A 21,521-nucleotide genomic window follows, 5' to 3' on the forward strand; every position below is an offset into this window, starting at 1 on the left:
GATATTTTTACAACGACATGAATAAATGGTATATTTTCCAAGAATGATTATGTGATTTAACAAACAATTCCCAGGGATATTATCGGAAATACCAAAGAGGATTGTTATCTCATCAAGCTTATCAATTTTCATACTGTAAGTATTTAACCAAGAAATAACCGAAAGCCAAAAGTTTTTAGTGTAGGTACAGCTGATTAGAAGATGCTCAAGAGTTTCTTCGTGATCACCACAAAAGGTACACATCGAAGAAGGAACCAAATTCATTTTATATAGGATTTTAATGGTGTAGAGAATACGATTTAAGATTTTGTATTGAAAGGCTCTCGTTCTGGTGCCAAGAGTGACTCGACCCGGCAATAGATAAATATTTTTCCAGTCTATATTACCTGAAATATTATATACGGAATTAAACTTAGATTTGGCAGTCGGAGAAATCTGGATTCGTTTGACCAGGGTGGAATAGATTGATTTTGAAGTCATTCTAGTTATATCTTGAACATCGTCTGAAACAGTTTTGTCAATTCGGTTGTTATTATTCTCTCCAACGTTAAGGAGCTGTTTCCAGTTAGGCGGAATGGCGGAAAAAATGCCTTGTAGGAGTAAGTAATCTGACAAGGAGAGATTTTTCTCTCTAAAAGCGTCCCACCTTTTTAATTTTGAATCATTTGAGAGAATATCTCCAAGTTTCACAAAACCTGCTTCTTTTATTCTCTTGCTGTATATTGATTTCTTGTTAATCAAGAGGTTCTGGTTATTCCAGATAGTCACATTTAAAACGTCCTGTTTTGTAGCTATTATATCGTGATTGCCATTAAAGTCAGACAAAACTTCAAGACATTCTTTATAAAAAGAAGGTAGTTTACAGGGTAGGCGCGATGGATTGAAATTGCACTGAAGCAGAAAACTGGTTCCTACATTCTTAAGATAATGAGACAAGAAAACTTTCCACGGACTACTATCAGTTATTTAACCAGTTATTTACGACGAGTTCCTGTTTAACCATGAAAGAATGACATGAACTCAAACTAGTCATCGACGAAACGGTTAGACTTGAGAATAAGTCTTCGTTCCTGTTTTCTTGTCTTTGTTATTTTCGTTTAATTTATAATCATTATTTTTCTTTAACAAATGAAGTCGCTCAAGACTGAATGAAATTTAGAAAGCTGTGCCGAAATCAAATTGTCATTTTCTTTTGTAGCGAGAGCATGACTTTGTTCACTTAGGTTTCACCGGCGCTGGTAAAAAATTTAGGACATAAAAAAGTGCAAACCCGAGCTATTCTCGAATGTTTTTCTGACTTCAATTCGCTGAACACGACAAAGACGACTATGACAACAAATAACACTGCATGATACAGAAGGTAAGCTTCGCGATCGTGATATTTCATTTTGATAAACTTCATCATGAAGCAAGTTTCCTTGCAAACGTCCTTGATTTCTGGCGATGTTGACACTACTATCATAATATTTAGTGACTTCATTGCCCAAGCTGTGTTTATCCCATCGTCACCTGCTATACATTTAGTAGAAAAAAAGACGGTTACCTGTTCTAAAAATTAAAATGAAACTCAGGCTATTGGGAAATTAACACTGATTTCCGAATTATGTGCTCCAACTACAAAGTTTCGACAACACTTGTCTAGCGAGAGGCTCCTATCTTTTTCGAGTCAGCTCGAAACTAACTACTAGAGAGAGAATAATATTCTATAGAAACTGTGGTGTTGCATCGGTGGGGGTATAATAAGATAATTGATTTTATGAACTGAGTTGATTGTGTAATTTGGCCACCATCATTCGCTCTGACGAAGGGCCAACCCTAGAAACTTTTGCTTTAGAAACTATCTACGGTGGCCAATATACACTATCATCTCAGTTGATAAAGCCAAATTATATAAATATCTAGATAGGAGAGAGCCCATTCAGAGGTCAGTTTCAACTTTATTAAGCACATAGTGTAACAGGCTTTTTCCTAAAATGTAAAATAAAATTCCAAGAAATTTAAGCACTGAGCCAATTATACTCAAGTGTTATGCATTGCTTAAATATGGTACTTAAATAGCATAATAAATATTACTTGTTGAAAAACATCGTCTACATGCAGACAATAAAATTGTAAAAGGTGCGACGGCTTATTTGAAGCTTTCTCATAGGAGGCATTGGTTATTTTTTTGTTTGTTTTTTTCCGCATTTTCTTTTAGTTTGATACAAACAAATACGACACAGTTCTCATAAAATAACCGAGGTAAAAGAATGCGGATTCCTATTGTTGCAGTTCCACAGAGTAAGATAATATTAACGATTAGAAGTGGGGAATTTTGATTCTTATTTTTTGGCGTCGAAAATTTCATTTAAATTGGGTGGATACAGTACATTTCGCTGCTGCTTGAGGCAACGGTTTTTAAAGTAACACTTGAAAACAACTCGATTGAAAGAAAGTGTGAAGCGTGCGGAACAATTTGATATATAATTTGTGCGAAAATCACGCAAAACTGAACGACATCGACTCCAACGTTTCACGAGTCGTTCCTTTCAAGAACATAATTTGCATCCTCGTCCACGCTTCTAGCTTTATCTTAATTTCTCTTCGAAAATTTTTTTTTATAATTTCCCTGATTAAAAGGGGATAAATTGTACACCAAAATTATGGAAAAAATATATATACTGTCACCCTGCTCGTTCAAGACCTTAAGACCATCGTACCTCTTTCCAGGTATTAAAGAACAATACCGTCTTCTCGTAATGCACTTGCGCTCATTCCCCTGATTACGTGATTTTCATGCGCAATACAGGATGCGCGGTGCAAAACTGAGGAATCACCTTAACAAATGTTACTAGTTGCAAAATGTCCTTGGAATTCACCTGAATTTGCTGCTCTGCTAAACTTGTTACACCAATTCGCAATATGAGGAGGACCAGGTTTTTTCAGCGGTTTAAAAGAGTTGGAGATTTTTGTTTACCAATCCAACATTTGCTGACCCAAAAATGTTAGATTTTGCTTTCAAATGAGAAGGATTTGTATACTTGACAGGCAATTACTGCGGAGGATAGGGTGGGGCTGTTGCAGGAGGAGGTGCTGATGGGTAAGGTGCCACGCCTCCAGGTGCCGGCTGAACTGCTGGGTAGGGAGGCACTCCATCTGGTTGTCCAGTGGGGTAGGGTGGTACTCCAGCTGGTTCTCCTGGCGGGTATGGTGCAAGAGGACCAGGAGGATATGGTTGTCCACCAGCTGGTGCAGCAGGATAAGATCCAGACTTGTCTGCAGAGAAAATTTACACAAATTTCTTATCATACATTTTATTACTTCCGAGATGTTTCATAATGCCAGCCTATCTGAGGTTCTACTTGCAAGTGTCATATACTCAGTACCAAGAAATGCTCTTCATGTACATGCACCTCTTTAATGATTTAGATCCATGCTTCCATTTTCATATGTATTTAATATACGGAAGAGGCCAAAATCGCTGAATGAACAATCAGTTTACTTGCGATAAGGTTTGTACTTCCTTGAAGTGAAGTTACTGTTAGTATTGCCCCATGTAGTAATTTGACATAGCAAGTGCTTTTAGTTTTGAACCTGGTATAACATATGCAATGAATGACCCACACAAACCTTCCATCTTACCAGTGGTTGAGTATTTTAGGGGCAGGGGTAATGTGACTCAGAATTTTTCCTTTCTTCACATTTCACAACAGACGTGATTAAAAAAAACCCTTAGCTTTCATTGACAACGACCCATTACATTAAAAGGACAGTTTCCATTGACTTACCTTGTTGTGGGTATGGTGCCCCCACCACCTGACTGTAGGGTGGTGGTGCATAACCTGGCTGTGGTGGAGGTGCATAGCCAGACTGCGGGGGAGGAAAGTATCCTGCTTGGGAAGGTGGGGGCCCATACCCTGGCTGAGGTGCTGGGGGAGGGTGATTTATGGTTACTTGCTGTGTTGGGGCAGTAACATGAGCTACAGTTATGTGTTGTTGTGCTCTTGCCAGTCTCCTTTGACGAACACATCTATAGTAAATACAACCCGCACAAACAAACACAAAAACCAGTGGAAGCAGGATGCCAACCACAACACCACCAAGGCTGCTATCACCTGAATAGAATTAAATAAATGAATTTACTCAAGTATGGTGAAATTCCCTCATTCATCTTAATTAAATGAAATTAAAGAGCATGTACTATTGTTGTGGATTGTACACAGGGATGTCAATGTACCTTGCACAGGTTTGTCTGTAAAAGGTTCTTGTTTTCAAGAAATGATCTTAAATGACTTGCGCATACTTTAAATAAGTAAATGGTTTAACCAAAGTTTTTTCTTTTTTTTTTTTTTTTAAACAATTTTATTTACAAGACGATCACTTACACTACTTTCAGTATTAATTACACTTACACTGTACTTGCTACTTACACTACTGATACTTATACTTACACTAATTATGCATACACTACATTACGATACATGTATTACAATACTATTAACATTAATTTAATTTACGGTTGGCGTGTTTACAAAGTTCTTTTCAATTAAAAGACAATCACAAGTGAACATACAGGTCTCAAAAAATGCTACATTTCTTTGGGTATTAACTTTTGATATAGCTTAAACAAATATTTATTAAATTAAGTATAAGTCTAACCTAAAAACAACAGCAGCATGAAAAATTAAAGTAAAAAAGCCCACGTGCGATAAAATTTCGGAAGTTTTTTTTTTTGCGGTCGCGATCTCTTTTAGGATTTCAAGTTTTCCCGTGATGAACAGTAGGAAGATTTGAAAATCTAAGATGTCTCCGCAAAGGCTTGTGCAGAAAATGTGTTATTTGGCTAACAATAGGCAATAATTTAGGACTTGCCAATGCTTTGTCCTATAATGCCAGCCATAGAGTATATGACTTGTGGATAACGTTATTGTTTCATTTGTTTTTTGGTGCCACCAGTCTTGAAACAGAATCCAGAAGTCGAGTATTAGTATGCAGTTTATTACTAGGTGATGCAACGTTTGTTTTTCTGTATTGCATAGGTTGCATAAGGGGCTCTCTGAAATGCCGTCTCGGTAAAGAGTGGCGCGAGTTGGAAGCACGTTATGAATCACTTTATACTGAAACATTATTACTTTAACTTCGTTTGTAACTTTAAATGGCATAAGATAAACGTTCTTGATGGTAGTTTTTGTAAATCCGTGGCGTAGAATTTTGGTTTCGGCAGTGGGAGGAACAAAGACAGTGTTTAAAAGAGAAGAGTAAACAGAACTGGTTCTTAGGCTGTTTACAGTAGTGTTCGCGTGTGTGACGTTTGGAATAGGGTTTGTAAGATTAGCTTTCCAGTCTTTTGGGATTGCGTTGACCAAGCCATAGTATGTGGTGAAAGGCACATTTAAATTAAATTTTGTGAAAAATTCATGCCACTTCAAAAATTTCTGATTTTGGTTTAAAATGTCGCTTATCTTAGTAATACCGGCGTCATACCAAGTTTGGTAAAAGACAGCTTTTTTTCCTATAAGAATTTTTCTGTTATTCCACACTATTTCGTTTTAAGGATTTGTTTTGGAATCGATGCCCGTTGAGATTTTAAACTCGCACCAATAATCTAACACTTTTTTGTAAAATGCATGAAGCTTATCATCGAGGTCTAGTGTGCTTGGTGTAAAGTTGCATTTTTTTAGAAAAGCAAGACCACCATGTTTGTGTAAGAGCTGGTTAGGAATAATTTTCCAGGAGGCTTGTGAGTCATCTTGAATTCTGTTGACCCAAGCTATTTTGAGTGCTTTTTCCATGATATTAAAATCGCACATTTTCAAACCGCCATCTTTCTTTTCTCCAATTATGGTGTTTCTTTTTATTTTAGGGGGTTTTCCTGCCCAAATAAAGCTGAAAGTTAGCTTATTTATTTCTTGGATATAGTGATCTGGAACAGGGAGCACGGAGGCTGAGTAAATTAACTTAGATATCCCAAGTGTTTTGACTATGTTTATCTTTCCATAAAGAGTTAGATTTCTCCGTTGCCAAGTGATTAGCGTTTTCTCGAGATTACGTATTTTTTCACCGAAGTTCAGTCTATTAGCACTTTCTTGGTTATGGGAAAAAAAGACACCAAGGGCATTGACAAGTTCTTTTGGCCATTTAAAACCAAAGGGTTCATCTGTTCTGTCTTTCCATTCGCCTAACCACATTGCTTCGGTTTTAGTTGTGTTTATTTCTAGGCCAGAAAGTTCTTTGAACTCATTTAAAACCTTCAATAGACTCACGACGGAATCGAGGTCACGAACAAATACTGTTGTGTCGTCGGCATATTGACTTATTTTAAGCTCATGCTTGTTGACTTGGATACCTTTAATAGTAGGATCATTTTTTATGGCTTTAGAGAGGAGTTCTATGCCGAGAACAAAGAGATAATCTCTAGGCCAATATGGAGAGCTAATAATACCAGAAGTTGAAGAAAGAGTCCTTGTTGACAAACATGAGCCTTTTTAAAGAGAAGATGTAAGTAAAGAGTTACAAATTATTCCTCCCATATAAAGACACAGCACTGAAAAATGAGCAGAACAACATATTCCCTGCATTTCTATTGCGAAGCTCTAAAGAAAGCTTTTTGTCATAGCAAAGGCAGCTCAGGTTCACTGAGGACTGTTTAAACATTTGATTTCATAATCGAATGATTCCATGGGAATAAACAAAAGATGTTCTTAAATCACACCCTTTTTAACATTTTTCATGAACATGACTTGTCAAGGATTTAAAACTTTGACCACCTACCTCCCACACCACTTGGACTTCCTGTAGATTCAAATAATTACATCATGTTAGGTAGTTTTGTACTTACACTCATAAATAACCACAGCCAAAATGCCCTGACATATGACTCAAGCATTACGAAATGTTTCTGTTTGTATGGAATTTTGCCTGCATAATACTGAAATAGCACTGTGGCCAAAATGTCCAGACATATGACTCAGGCATTAGGAAATTTTTCTGTTTGCATGGAACTTTGTTATTGACATTGGTATTAGATTTTCAAATACAGGAAAATATAATTGAGACACATGCAGATGTTCAGTCTTATCAATCAACAGAGGAGGAGCTGGACTCCCACTAAGCTAAGGGGATGTAAAAATATCAACAATGCAAGCCATAAGGCAAAAAAATAAATAATAATAATAATAATAATAATAATAATAATGTTCAAAAGCTCAGACAGCCTATTCAATTTCATACCAATTGAGGTGTAATATAATCACCCAGTGCATACAGTATACTGTAACTTTCCCTATGTACATTTGGCTGATATGCGAGAAAGATGTTAAAGACTTACTTGATTCATACATGACATAGCCAGCAACAAACCCACGCTCACTTCTAAAACTGTCAGATTTAAACCTAATCCAAATTCGCTCTTTTGATGAAGTAAAGTGAAAGGGTGACTTTTCACCACAAGCAGAGTTTCTGATGGTGCTAGATTGATCATATGAATCAGAGTCATCTCCTCCTACAAAATTAGACAAATATTATTGTGAGAATGTTATTGCTGTACAGGAAACACAGTTCAGTATGAGCCAAGAAGAGACAGAGAGGTATGTTTGAATGGGAATCCATTTTAATAATTAACAATTATTTGAAACAGTGGAGGTGAATAGTGGTGGATATTTACCTGCCCTAAGGTAAATAGAGTCAAACCTGCATTACGCTGCTACCCATGGGGAATGGTAATGTGACCCCTTAAGGAGGCTCCATAGGGTTTTTGCTTGATATTGGCATGCACACCAGCATTGTTTTTCTGGAAAATTTTTACACTTTTGCTTTTCAAGGTCACTAAAAGCCATCAAAAGGCAATGAACAAGGTTTGGATTATTGTTTGCTGTAGTAAATAATAAAAAAATTACTTAGCTAAACTAAAGCTTCATGAAGGGAGTTACTTGTCAGTCATAATTTGGCTTTGCATTTGATTTTTTTCAATTTTCTTGGGTCAAATTTCTCAAAATTTTCAATTTGTGAAAATTGTCACACCAATCATTTAAAAGCTGAAAAAGCAGGGGTTACAAGGGCAGTTTCCCCACCTCTATCTCAAATTTGGTCTCTTTTTTTCATCAACAGGCACTAGGAAGGGCACAAACATGTTGAACAGTCCAGCAAGTTTTAGGAAATTTCACCAAAGGAAACATGATAAATTTTACTAGAAAGGTTCCTATTTTCTTTGTTGAAAAATATTACAAAATGGAATAGAACTTTAGTTCAGTATCTAAGCATGCATAGACTTTTGAATCTATCACCTTTAGGCAATCTTTCACACAATGTTTTCTTTCAGTTGACCTCTTTTTAAGGCATAGAAGGCCTATGAATATTACAGGTGCAGTTGCTGGAAACCCTAGATTCCATCACAGAAAAACTGTATTGCATTACACTGTTTTTAACTCATCTTTTCAGATAACAATCATGTGATTGTATCAAGTTGCTATGTTTTTTTTGCATGTTGACACTTTCAAAGCTTGTGCTTTGTTCGCACCCTGATCTTGTGCAGTCAAAAACCCAAAGGAGCAGCCCTATTACAAGTGGACTACTTAACCCTTTGACCCTTATGAGTGATTAGCTTCTAATTTCTCTTTACAAAATCACCCCTGCATCACACATTAAGGTGATGAGAAAAAAGGAAATGATCACCAACAAAGAGCAGCTCTTTCTAGTTAAGCAAACTCTCTTTGTCAGTGTCGTACAAAATGTATAGAGAACAGTATGGAGAATATGCATACTGATGTTAGGGTGTAAAGGGTTACCACAGGTTCCACAGAATAGAAGTATCGGAAAAATGAAGGGAAAAAAAACACCATATAACATCATAACTGACCACTCAGTGGACAAAAACTTGTTAACATTGATTTTGATCAGCAGGGATTTGCTAAAGCAAAGGCATAGAAAAAACCAGGAAAGATTTATTACTCGACGTTTCGGGGTCATCGTGACTCCATTATCAAGAGACTAGTTTAAAAACATGCAAATAAGGAAAGGTACAAGAATAGCATAAATTAGAATGAACGGCTTAAACAAACACCTTGGCGCGGATGGAATCCGTTTGCACGTTCAATGTTGGCTTACGCATGCGAATATACAACATTTCATTAACAAGGCAATCAAATTTGCCGTTACATTTCGCGATGACGTTAAATTGCTCGATCAAGCGTTCAGGCATTTCACTATTGTGTTGGAGGTGGTAGTGTTTGTAGATAGAAGATGATTTCCTTGTGTGCCCTTCTACGCGATCGTGTAAGTGACCACGAGTATAGCCCACATACCCTGCATCACACAGGTTACATTTAAATTCATAAACGATACATTGTTGGTTAACAATAGGGGGCTTAATTTCGTGTTGCTTAAGCTGTTGATCGAGCTTAGGGCTAACGAACACTGGTTGGACAGTCACGCTTAACTTCGAGCTTAGACTGTTCAGTTGTTGTTTAACATGATTAGCTGACGATTGGTCCTTGAAGGGTAACAATAATCTCACAATCTCCGATGGTACGTCTGGTGATGGACAGGGCTCTGCAGATGAAATCCTTCTCTCAACGAACCGCTTGATTGTAGTTTCAACCAGTGGCTTTGGGTATTTCAAGTTATGAAAAACCCTTCTAAGGCGGTCACATTCCTCGGAGAAGAAAGACCAGTTAGAAGATAATCGATAAGCGCGATCCACCATGGTGTTGACTAGGCTGCGCTTGTACTTAATGTCAACATGACTCTGGAAATGCAGAAGGAGACCCGTGTTGGTACAATTACTCGCTAGCGAAATGGCTTGACGACAAATTGAAACCCCTGTCGTGCAACCAATATACAGTGACAGACACATTCCGCTTTGCTGATGAAGTACGAGGCTTCGAGATCAAGAACGGCGAAATTTTAGTTTCCTATGACGTCACCTCATTGTTTACAAATGTACCCTTGGAGGAAACAATACAGATCTTAGCTGAAAAAGCCTTTGCCCAGGATTGGTTCAACGAGACGCACAGCTTGAACATCTCTAAAGCGGACCTAATCGACCTCCTCCGAGCAGCTACGAAAAACCAGCTTTTCCAGTTTGACGGTGCTTTATATGAGCAGACAGATGGAGTCGCTATGGGTTCTCCCCTTGGACCGTTGCTGGCTAACGTCTTCATGTGCTCGATTGAGGAAAACCTCGAACAACACGGTCAACTTCCGCGCTATTACCGGAGGTACGTCGATGACACCCTGACCGTAATGCCTGATAGGGTGACCGCTGGCCAGTTTCTAGACACCCTTAACTCTACCCATCCCTCCCTCCAGTTTACCATGGAAGTCGAACGGGAAGGATCCCTTCCCTTTCTAGGAACTGAACTGCTTAACCGTGCACCAAAGATTGAGACCAAGGTCTACACCAAAAGAACCAACACGGGTCTCCTTCTGCATTTCCAGAGTCATGTTGACATTAAAGGGCATGTAAACCCAAAAAAGGTTAATTTTCTTTTCACATAGATGTTTAGTAAATATATCAAGTACACCAAAGGTACCATTCGTTTATTCTCAAAAGTCCATTTTCACTTTGTAAAAGCTCTTCCAAATTCGAAACATTCGCCATCTTGAATGGCGCCATCTTTCCTGTGACGTCACGGGTGGACCCTTCAAAGTCTCGTTTTATAATCGCGTGAGGCATGAAGGAGTCTTTTCTACAGCCGTTGTTTGCTGGTCTCGTCATGATTTTTTTACTTACAGTTTACTTCAATATAATCTATTTTTTCGTAATGGTGAAGCGTTGTGCCGTCCAGTTTTGTACTGATTCAAACAAAACTGGGCATACAATGCAAATATTTCTAAATGACGCAAATTTGAAGCGACAATTTGTGAAATTTGTTCAAGTGAAAATAGCCGATTTCGTCGAGCCGTTCGAACGTTCTGTTGTTTGTAGCAGTCATTTTTCTTCCTGGTGCTGTACCGACGATTCAGGCCTCACCAGAAGCAAATTATTCGGAAGACGAAAAAACAACCCATACAGTCGGCAGACGACGAGGATTCGGAAGTGGCTGACCAAACTGAGAAAGAAGTTGAGCTCTTCAAAAGTTAGAGGTCAACAGAGAAAGTACAAAATCGATTTACATGAGAACGTTTCGTTAATTAAACAACAATAGCTTTATTGGTTCTCTAAAAACATCTTTTTTCTCATCTAATGAAAGATTATGGGGAAGTCAGTTGTTTGGGAGCCAGCGCTGAGCCCGTAAAAGACGCTGACATGTCTGAACCTTTGCCTGAATTCGAAACACGTATCAAAGAAAGAGAATTCGTTGATATCAGTGTGTAATAACGTGATCTGGAATTTTGTCGGTTCTATATAAAGAATTCTATACAGGATCCCATAATCAACCCTTATGTTCTATAAGAAAATCCATGCCAGCCCCACTTAGTGCTTCCTTTGAGAAACCCTGCAGAGAGACAGCAGAGGAATTTGTGTCGCGGTTTTCACAGCAGTGAAAATACATTCAAAGGTCAGTAGGACAATATTCATCATTTTGAGTACAACTTAAAAGATCCTGATTTCAGCTTGCAAAACTATCTTTTCAATATTTCAAATCGAAGCAAACACAAACAGGGTTGGATAATTATGAAGGCCACACAAGGAAATGTACATGATACAACTTGTTTATCGATGGAAATGCTTTTGAGATGAAGGATATTGTTTACCGCACAAGATAGCACAGCGACCCTAAAGTGTTTGCCGAGATATCCCCAACACCAACGAACAAGCTATCTGTAGGCAATTTAGCGAAATTTCCTGCCAGGAAAGAAACGAAAAACAACCAACTCTAGTACTGTATTATTAAATCAATGGCAGAAACAACTCAAGTAAATCGATCTCAAAATGTAACAAAACAGATGAAACAGAAAATATTTAGCTCAGTCGTTTCCGGTGTGATTATCTGTGCTTTGCTGCTGCCTGTAAGCGTACTTGGCCGTCTCCAGCACCCAGAAATCGAGGCAAATTGACTGAAAACCTGGATGCTCAGTGATACAACTTATCTGGGTTTCAGGCCATTTTGTCACAATTGCCCGATTTCCGTACAACAAACACTGTCATGAGTTGTCGGCATTGGTTGACAAGTTCCACACTCGCACCTTTGATAATTTTATATGAAACACTCTCAGAAGCTCAAGTTTAAAAAAATTCTGTTGCATTCCTTTAGATTGTACCCTCGCTTTATTGCATTTTCATGTTAAATACAAATAGATCACAAAGTAAATTAAATACCAGTCTGAGTTTCCGAGACAGTCGCATCGCTGTCGACATGTTCTGTACTGTCTTCGTGCGGATCGCTTCGGTGAACCCTACGCGGCTCATATTGTTAAGGACGTGGCCCAGACCCTCCTGAAGATTCTGGATTATCTCCAGCGCTGTCATGTACTAAGCTTAAGGCATTCGAGTCGCTATCTTCTGAAAAAACATCTTCCGAACTACCGCTACTTACACGAACTCCCACACCAGTTCTACTGGGGAATATGTGTTGCGCAATATTTTGGTTCCACCGCTTACGTCACGACTTCTCGCTATTGTTTTTACCGGAAATGGAATTTCAGTTGAAAATGCCGATTTTCTCCTAAAATAAGTCGAATTGGACAAAACTAATTTCAAATTCGCTTTCTACGCCACTTTTTACATAGTATAAGAAAAACATGTATTTTTGGGTTTACATGCCCTTTAAGTACAAGCGCAGCCTAGTCAACACCATGGTGGATCGCGCTTATCGATTATCTTCTAACTGGTCTTTCTTCTCCGAGGAATGTGACCGCCTTAGAAGGGTTTTTCATAACTTGAAATACCCAAAGCCACTGGTTGAAACTACAATCAAGCGGTTCGTTGAGAGAAGGATTTCATCTGCAGAGCCCTGTCCATCACCAGACGTACCATCGGAGATTGTGAGATTATTGTTACCCTTCAAGGACCAATCGTCAGCTAATCATGTTAAACAACAACTGAACAGTCTAAGCTCGAAGTTAAGCGTGACTGTCCAACCAGTGTTCGTTAGCCCTAAGCTCGATCAACAGCTTAAGCAACACGAAATTAAGCCCCCTATTGTTAACCAACAATGTATCGTTTATGAATTTAAATGTAACCTGTGTGATGCAGGGTATGTGGGCTATACTCGTGGTCACTTACACGATCGCGTAGAAGGGCACACAAGGAAATCATCTTCTATCTACAAACACTACCACCTCCAACACAATAGTGAAATGCCTGAACGCTTGATCGAGCAATTTAACGTCATCGCGAAATGTAACGGCAAATTTGATTGCCTTGTTAATGAAATGTTGTATATTCGCATGCGTAAGCCAACATTGAACGTGCAAACGGATTCCATCCGCGCCAAGGTGTTTGTTTAAGCCGTTCATTCTAATTTATGCTATTCTTGTACCTTTCCTTATTTGCATGTTTTTAAACTAGTCTCTTGATAATGGAGTCACGATGACCCCGAAACGTCGAGTAATAAATCTTTCCTGGTTTTTTCTAAACATTGATTTTGGGAGATAAACATGGATCAAATTTTGCTCAGAAGAAAATTCTTAGTTTAATTTGATTGGTTTCTCTTTAAGTGGCCATTCAATATAGGTAGAAGACAAAATAAAAAGGCCATTGGGAGTCACTGAAGGGTGACCACAACCGCTTACTAGAGGTGACTGCTAAATGGGGGTGAAAATGACAGTGGTTAAAGGGAACAGATTTTGGGACTTTTACAACCAACCACTAAATACAGGGTGACCTGTGTTGCTTAATATAGACTTAATTGTACTTGACTGTACTGTTTTAGTGTATGCTATACCAAACAAGTAGTTCATTTCTTTCATTAAACCAAAAAATGGTTGGAAGGTAAATTGTGGATGTATGACTTTGTCTCTTCCACTGCTTGGAGGTGAATGGTAATTGCTAATCATCTTCTCACCAGCCAATCAGTGAATGCAAATGATATAAAACCACCAATAGTACATGCAAATGATAAAAACCACCAATAACTTCTTTCACCTTTTACTTTGACTTTGTCATCATCACATCCAAAATCATATTCTAAATCAAAGTCCATGAAAGCAATTTTAATGCTTTTCTTCCTTCCAACCTCAATCTTCCAGTAACAGTCTTGGAGAGAGGGATAATCTCTAGGCCAATATGGAGAGCTAATAATACCAGAAGTTGAAGAAAGAGTCCTTGTTGACAAACATGAGCCTTTTTAAAGAGAAGATGTAAGTAAAGAGTTACAAATTATTCCTCCCATATAAAGACACAGACAGAAAGCTTTTTGTCATAGCAAAGGCAGCTCAGGTTCACTGAGGACTGTTTAAACATTTGATTTCATAATCGAATGATTTCATGGGAATAAACAAAAGATGTTCTTAAATCACACCCTTTTTAACATTTTTCATGAACATGACTTGTCAAGGATTTATAACTTTGACCACCTACCTCCCACACCACTTGGACTTCCTGTAGATTCAAATAATTACATCATGTTAGGTAGTTTTGTACTTACACTCATAAATAACACATAAGAACAACCGAATGTGATGTTTTAACAAAGATAGAGAACAAAATGATATGCTACTTACAAATGCTTGAAATTATGAAAATTACTTCATACAGCAAACTGTGTTGAACTCAAATTCTTAGAGTGAGTTCAGTGTACCACAGACTCTGCTTGAACTTAAAAATTTACTGTAAACACCAGTATATAAGCTGTTCCTTTTTTTTCCCACAATTTCCATATCAGATTGAGAATGCCACTTATCTACATCTACAAATGCCACAAATTTGCATGAATTAATAAAGTGAAACGAAAGAGTTTATTTTCTTCTTAATATATGATTTTCAATGTAAAATATAACCCAGGGCATGAAATTGCACCTAATACTGGCGCCAACGTGACTAAATTTTTCACTTTGGCGACCAAATCTTGAAAATTAGTCGCCAAATTGGTGACTAGAATGTCTCATCACAACCTTACCGAGAGATATAGTGAATCAGAAAGATTTGCAAAGATAAATCCGTGGCAAACTTCCTTGTTAAGTTTGTTTTCAAAACTCAGCACATGCATCTCAATCGATAACTAGACACCATCTTGGATTTAGGTGAGCTTGAAAGTTGTATATCATCCAACCTAGTGTCCACTTTGTAGAATGTTATAGATCTTTTCCCTGAATTAATTTTGGAGGGTCTATCTAGAACGTTGACAGTGTAAAAAATGGCGAGCAACTTTTTTTGGAAGTGGCTACCACTTCGAAGAATTTAGGAGCCAAGTGGCTATCAAAAAAAAAAAATTAATTTCATGCCCTGTAACCATAGTCTATGATATTGTATTGATATTCTAACTAATGGTCACTCATAGGAGTTAAAGGGTTAAAATCTCTTCTAAACATTCTTCCAGCAAACCAAAATACATGTAGCTTCAGTTTTAGAGATACATTTGTCTATTCAAATACTTCATTATTTTCTTTTCTTATTCATATACTGAACTGTTTATTGTATTACTACTTTTTTCATCAATAAACAAGGAAAACATACCAGATGAAAATGATGTGTAAGTTGCTTGAAATCCTTTGCCTGCACCAGACCCATCAGACTTGAACCTTATGCGCAGGCAGTTGTCCCTTGAATAAACATCAAATGGCTGGTATCCATTTTCAGAACAGTACTTTCCAATGGAATGTCTTCCACATCCTATGAAAATCTCCACATAGTCATCATCACAGTTTGGCATTTTTCCCTTAATGTCAAATGACAACCATGTTAGTTTAATTCCAGAACCACTTCCAACTGTGATATCATATGTGCAGTACAGGTTGTTGGCATAAGTTGAACTTGTTGAATAAGATGGTGAAGACACTGTTCCGGAGGAACTTGTATAAAACCCCTGGTTACATTCTGAAGCTATAAACACAGAAGAAAGGATAGTGAGTTAGTAATGCTATCCACAGGAGGAAGGGTGGAACAAAGGGAAGTGTAGAGGGGAATTTACCCAAAGACACTGACCTTGTTTAAAGCAAACTATGTTCAACTATTCTTAGGAGAAAACTGTCATCAACCGTGGTCTTCTATATTCACACAAGGTATTAATGATAAGATTTTGGAAAAACATGTTAATATCACATGGGTAAGATGTGCTTTTTCGACACTCATACCCAACTGGAATATTCCAATTCACATAGACAAACTGTTGAAGGGGCTAAATAGCATGTGAACTATATTCCCTATCAAAGACTCAAGAGCCTGAAACTATACCCTGTTTATTGCACTGAAACCATACCCAGTTTATTTCACATACATGTACCACTAATGTCCAATAAGGAAGCCCTCCCCCTGTAGATTGCAACTGGTTCAGTAGGAGTGAATGCATTAAACAAAGATCTGTCTACACTCAGGGTTGGATCATACAACTTATGATTTCAACTACTTTGGTCTCCATATTTTCTGGTTACGCGGGAACTGAAAAAAAACTAGAGTATTTATTCGGGAAAGAAACAATTTCAAAATGTTTGAAAATGGCTTTAATATATTTGAACAAACTGGGTTGAAAGTCATTATACAAGCCAAAACTCTAATGATGGCTTCTCTTTGGGTTTTGAAATGTCAGTCTGTATGACAACCTTTACCTCCTGAGTTCACTTCTTGCTGCTGACCCAAGGATAAAGTACCACATTGATTTATACTTTAACAATTAATAACTTGCTCACAATTTCTAGGTTATACACGATTCAAACTTCACCATCACCCATCCATCACATGATAAAAATCTTACACACATAATCTAACTGTTAATTATAATACTTCCAAGATTTCATCAGTTGATGAAGATGAAAATAACTCACCTACAAGGCTAACCTTCAGTAACAGGAATCCTTTCAATATAAAAAAAAAAATTATGTTATGATCTGGATACAAGCTATGGATAACAGTTACTGGTGGAAACATCTGGAATTTGTTTTTGTTCCAGACGTAGAATGTTTGAGGGAAAAGTTCATTGTATAATACATAAACAAAAGGTAAAATAACTACACCATGCTGCTGAAACATTTTCTTGGATTTCTGCAGGGAAATTTCTTTTGCAATTTTCAAAAATGCATAGATTATCAACTGACTCTTGAATTTTTTAATTTTGAAGCAGATTTTGGCTAGAAAATTGTGCCCAGTTTTCAAACAGTTCTCTAATCTCTTCTGCCTGTTAAACACCATGGTGAACAATTCAAACTACTTGACATTGTAAAAATCTTCTCTTTATTATTTGTATATTCATTAACATCACTTTTTCCCTTCAGGGCTGCAGACACAGTTTTAAAGATGCAATAAAAGTAATTGTTTCATCAGTCAAGCTTTTGTTTTTGATTTACTTGGGTCAACTAAAATGTACATTTTGAGGATGTGACTGCTGTAGTATTTCCACATGAAAATATCTTGTGAAATTGCTATCACCGCATGCAAGGCCAATCAACTGTTCAAAAATCAATTAATACTCTGAGTAAATCTGCTGCAAATGCTTCCTGACATACTCTTCAACACCTGTGAAATTCTATACCATGGTATTGTACAGTTCCATAACTTTTTTAGGTTTTCCATGAACCAAAGAATCTCTGACACGAAATATCGATGCTAAGTACACAAAATGAATGGTCCTTGGTGATGACATTTGATCCAACTAAAACCAGCCCGAAAATTCGGAAATTCTCTCAATTTGGGAATATTTGTTCTTGGAAAAATTAACAAAGCGGATTGAAGACGGGCGTTTAATGTGTTTATGAACATGACTCCCACAGCTTTGATTGTAAATAGCTTGACAGTTTTTTGTGACTCAGCAATATTGACTAAATAATTCATCTTTAGCCAAAAAATAGCCGCAAAATCACATACAGTGAGGTTGCTTCAAGAAGAAATTTATTTCTTAATATTCAGATGTGAATGATAACATACCTGTTAGAAGTATAAGAAACATTTTTTTTCGAATGGTTAATCCTGGTGAAGTAGTATTACACCATGTAACTCAGATCTCTAGAAAGGGCCTATGGAATCCGTCCTGTAACAGAGTCGAAGTTTTTCTTAGAAAGTACGTTGAAACCACAATCAGCTGTACAACAATCAGTGTGAGAATTTACAATTATCACGAATACACACCTACAAAGTTTAAAACGAACTTATAAAAAGCTTAACATCTGGTTTTCATGAGTGATCATTATTGCTGAGACCTGTGTGAAGGAAGGAAAATATCTGAACAGAGTCCGGCTCTAAGAAAAGATATGACTGAATCATGACGAAGGTTAAAAACTTCAAATGAAATACATGATTGAATTCATTCGACAGTGGCTTCGTTGCAAGGGTTTCCCTGACTACAAGAATTCGTTGGATTCAAGCTTCACTTTAATAACCTTAGTAGATAAATCAAAGTTACCCTTACCTATTTTAAAATTTCTCCTTTCGTCGTAACCTCATTCCACGATTATGCAGATCTGTGGATAAAAATACAGAAAATACCGTAGGAAGTTCAGCGTAGGCCGAGCCTCACCTGTCACTTGCGCAAAGAGTTCTGGGAAAGCAATTACGGTATGACCTGGGACTATACATCAGAGGGGAGGTCTGCTGGACGCAGAAATTTTTCTTGGGATCACTTTCTCTGAAGGAGCTTAGATACCAGGCTCATTAGGTAACCAAGCCTTCTGATGATTTGTTTACAATTCTATACTCACCTCCCCCGACTGGTCGAAGTGCGATTGGATGGGGACAGGGAAGGGAACATTTTTGTTACTTGCGCGAGAAAAAACAAATGGGAAGTTATCTGTTAACCCTATTTTTTTTGTCATTTTCGCGTGAGATAATATTACCTTATCTGGCTGCGCTCCGTTCAAATACGAATCTTCTGCCTTTGGCTAAAATACGCTTTCTTCGAGAATTCTAAACTCTACTCACGGTCAAATGGAACCGAAGGGAATTTCAAACCTAGAAAATACTTGCTTCTGAATAGTGTCTTAGCTCTGCTCTCGGTAACGTTTTTCCGAAGGACTCGCTAGGTTGCAGAACAATCGCAAGAAGTGCACCTCGTCGAGTACAGGTCTTGAAAATGTATTCAATGTTAAAAGAAATCCTAGCAGGCAAAAAAAATTAACCTTTCGGTGAACTACGTAACTGAACCAAGAACTTTTTTAACGGACCACAAAATTCGTCGTAAGTGTGCCACGTTCAGCACCGTTAAATTTACGAATCTAAAGATGTTTTCAATCAACTGAATGACAATATGTCAACTGACTCTGACGGCGAGGTAGATTTTCTCGAAATAAAGGCATCTTTAAATAACGATGCTGTAAAAAAGCATGATTTAAATTGATGATGATGCAAAGAAAGGTCCATAAAATTAAAGCGAATGTTTGAAATTAGTGTTAATAAAATGCATCGTTTGACTGGTTGCCCTGATCGTATCGAAATTTTCCTTTCATTTCCATAAACTGGTTAGTACACACGTGGCACTGAGGAACGGAATGCAAAGACCATTCCGACCGATTGGCCTGGTTTCATCGGAAAATGTTCAATTTTGCAATAGCTTATCTTGGTTAGTCCCACTGATCAGACTGTAAAAATGGAATGCACCTTCGGTTTTCCCGCCTTTTGATCTGAAAAGCAAGAGCCTGGATGATAGTGTGCGACGGTGCATTGTAAAATTACGCATTCTAGAATGGAGAGTCAGCAAGGAATGTTTAAGCTTCGTCAGCGACTAAAGAAATGGGGTTTTTTTATTTCCTTCGATCCGAGAGGTGATGGCTATTGTTTTTATACGGCGGCAGCCCACCAACTGAGCCTGGAGAGAGAACAAGTCAAGAAGCTCGTTTTCCAGCACCTCGAGAACCATCAAATTGATGTAAGTAAGCTTACGTAAAGCTTGTACTCGGCTGCCAAAAAATATAAGATACTTATATATATATATATGAGCAACGCTTGCTTCTTAGGGGTTTTCAAAAGTTCCCAAACGCGTTCTACGCTCACATCTGGACAAGAACCGAACGAGCAAACGAGGCAACCATGTGAGCGCCAAGACAGGAGGTTGCATTTATGATAGCATTAATTACTAAACTTTTAAAAAATTTTGTGGGCTACAATGACAGCGGTGGGGTACAAATTTGATGAGTATTTTTTAGACGGTTCAAAACTTAACTTTGATTTCAGTTGAGAAAATTATATTGCTATGTTTACAAAAAAAACGCATATATACGAGCTTAAACAAATTGTAATTGTGTGAAAAAACCTTAATTGAAAGCAACAACAAGAGCAATGTACGGTGCGTTGAAAATTTATTTTATTATTTATCACTTCTCAATAAGCAGCAGCATTTGAAAGCGGAAATAAACTTTATAATTATTTTACGAAACTTAGATCAACCAACATGCATGATCTAGGGCAGCCTTTTTGCAGCCTTTTGTAATTGATGTTCTTTCTCTCATATGATGAATGTAATCTGGCAGGAAAATGGACTGGACAGATTCGATTTCTTGTGGGAGGTCAACTTCCAGGACACAGTGAAGCCGAAAACCTGGCTGGAAGCACTGGAAAAGCTTAAGAAGAATTATGTGACTGACATGGTGATTTCTGCTTTGGCTAACGTACTTAACTTCAAGATAGTTATTGTGACAGTACATGGGGTAAGTTGTTGTCATTATTGCATTGTGCTTTCACAAATTTATAACATTTTATGCCAAATATGAGAAAACTTGTTGTGTTTTGGTAAAGATATATACAGGTAAATGTGGGTCTACAAAACTTGTCACATTTATTTGAGTTTCAAAAAAAAAGATGACATTTCCAGTGCAAAATTCGACTCTGCTCAAAATGCAACAACATCACCCTACAGGAAAGTTTTGATAATAGTTGGTTGATTTCCTGTATTGTTTGTTTTTATTACTATTTTGTTGTTGTTGTTAACTAGGTTTTTTTTTATTTCCAATGCTTTTCCAGTGCTTTGACTTTCTTTATAGGCATGCTATAGAAAAACCGCGACTTTTTTCAAAACCCGCGACTTTTTCAAAGCCCGCGACTTTTTTCACCGCGACTTTTTTCAAACCCGCGACACGCGACCCGCGACCATTAGGGAAACTCGGACTAAACTGTAAAGAAAAGGTCAATTAAAGTTGAATAGGTTATCTGTTATGACTCGATTCGGTCGAATTATTTTCAAGAAGAGGAAATGCCGACTCATTGTTGTGTTCCAGAATGTATGAAGAAATGCTACCGAAAAGACAATGGGACAAAAGTGTCTTATTTTTAATTTCCAACCGAGAACCCGTTAAGAAGAAATGCCTCCACGCGATAAGAAGAGGAGAAGGAAAGCATTTCAAGGTAACTGAAAATACAAAGATATGCTCCCAGCATTTCAGGAAAGGTGATATTAGAAATGTATCCCGGGAAAAAATGAATTAAGAGATAGAATTGTCCCTTCTATGTTTCATGAATTCGAACATCGCCACCCAAAGGAAAGGAGTCGGCGGAAAGAAACTTCGAACTAACAGCTTCGAAAAGT

General features: G+C 37.6%; 1 protein-coding gene across 7 annotated transcripts; it reads right to left on the minus strand.

Moving 5' to 3' along the window:
- Positions 1-1,917: 1,917 nt before the first annotated feature.
- On the minus strand, positions 1,918-18,632 carry LOC113671344 (tolloid-like protein 2). Of its 7 annotated transcripts, none has more exons than XM_089192517.1 (10): positions 18,417-18,632; positions 17,936-18,038; positions 16,840-16,869; positions 15,536-15,901; positions 14,441-14,461; positions 14,006-14,203; positions 7,307-7,480; positions 6,751-6,771; positions 3,768-4,094; positions 1,918-3,255 (listed from the first exon to the last, which is right to left on the minus strand). In XM_089192517.1, the coding sequence occupies exons 2-10, from the start codon at positions 17,955-17,957 to the stop codon at positions 3,032-3,034; spliced, it is 1,383 nt and encodes a 460-aa protein (XP_089048643.1). In that variant the 5' UTR covers positions 17,958-18,038; positions 18,417-18,632; the 3' UTR covers positions 1,918-3,031. The 7 variants fall into 7 exon arrangements, with proteins under 7 accessions (XP_089048643.1, XP_089048644.1, XP_027043361.2 ...); XM_089192518.1 differs by lacking the exon at positions 18,417-18,632 and adding an exon at positions 18,137-18,249; XM_027187560.2 differs by lacking the exon at positions 6,751-6,771 and having other exon boundaries at positions 18,417-18,572.
- Between the last annotated feature and the right edge of the window lie 2,889 nt (positions 18,633-21,521).

The sequence above is a fragment of the Pocillopora damicornis genome, chromosome 13 (assembly GCF_964200805.1).
Source record: "Pocillopora damicornis chromosome 13, jaPocDami1.2, whole genome shotgun sequence".
Classification (NCBI taxonomy): Eukaryota; Metazoa; Cnidaria; class Anthozoa; order Scleractinia; family Pocilloporidae; genus Pocillopora; species Pocillopora damicornis.

Excerpts from the sequence above, each read along its gene's own strand:
- LOC113671344 (XM_089192515.1), bottom strand. The coding sequence starts at position 17,957 with ATGTTTCTTATACTTCTAACAG. Across the intron at positions 14,462-15,535 it reads TTACACATCATTTTCATCTG|GAAGTCCAAGTGGTGTGGGA; the intron begins GTATGTTTTCCT and ends TTGAATCTACAG. Across the intron at positions 14,204-14,440 it reads AAGTCCAAGTGGTGTGGGAG|GCTCATGTTTGTCAACAAGG; the intron begins GTAGGTGGTCAA and ends CTCTTTAAAAAG.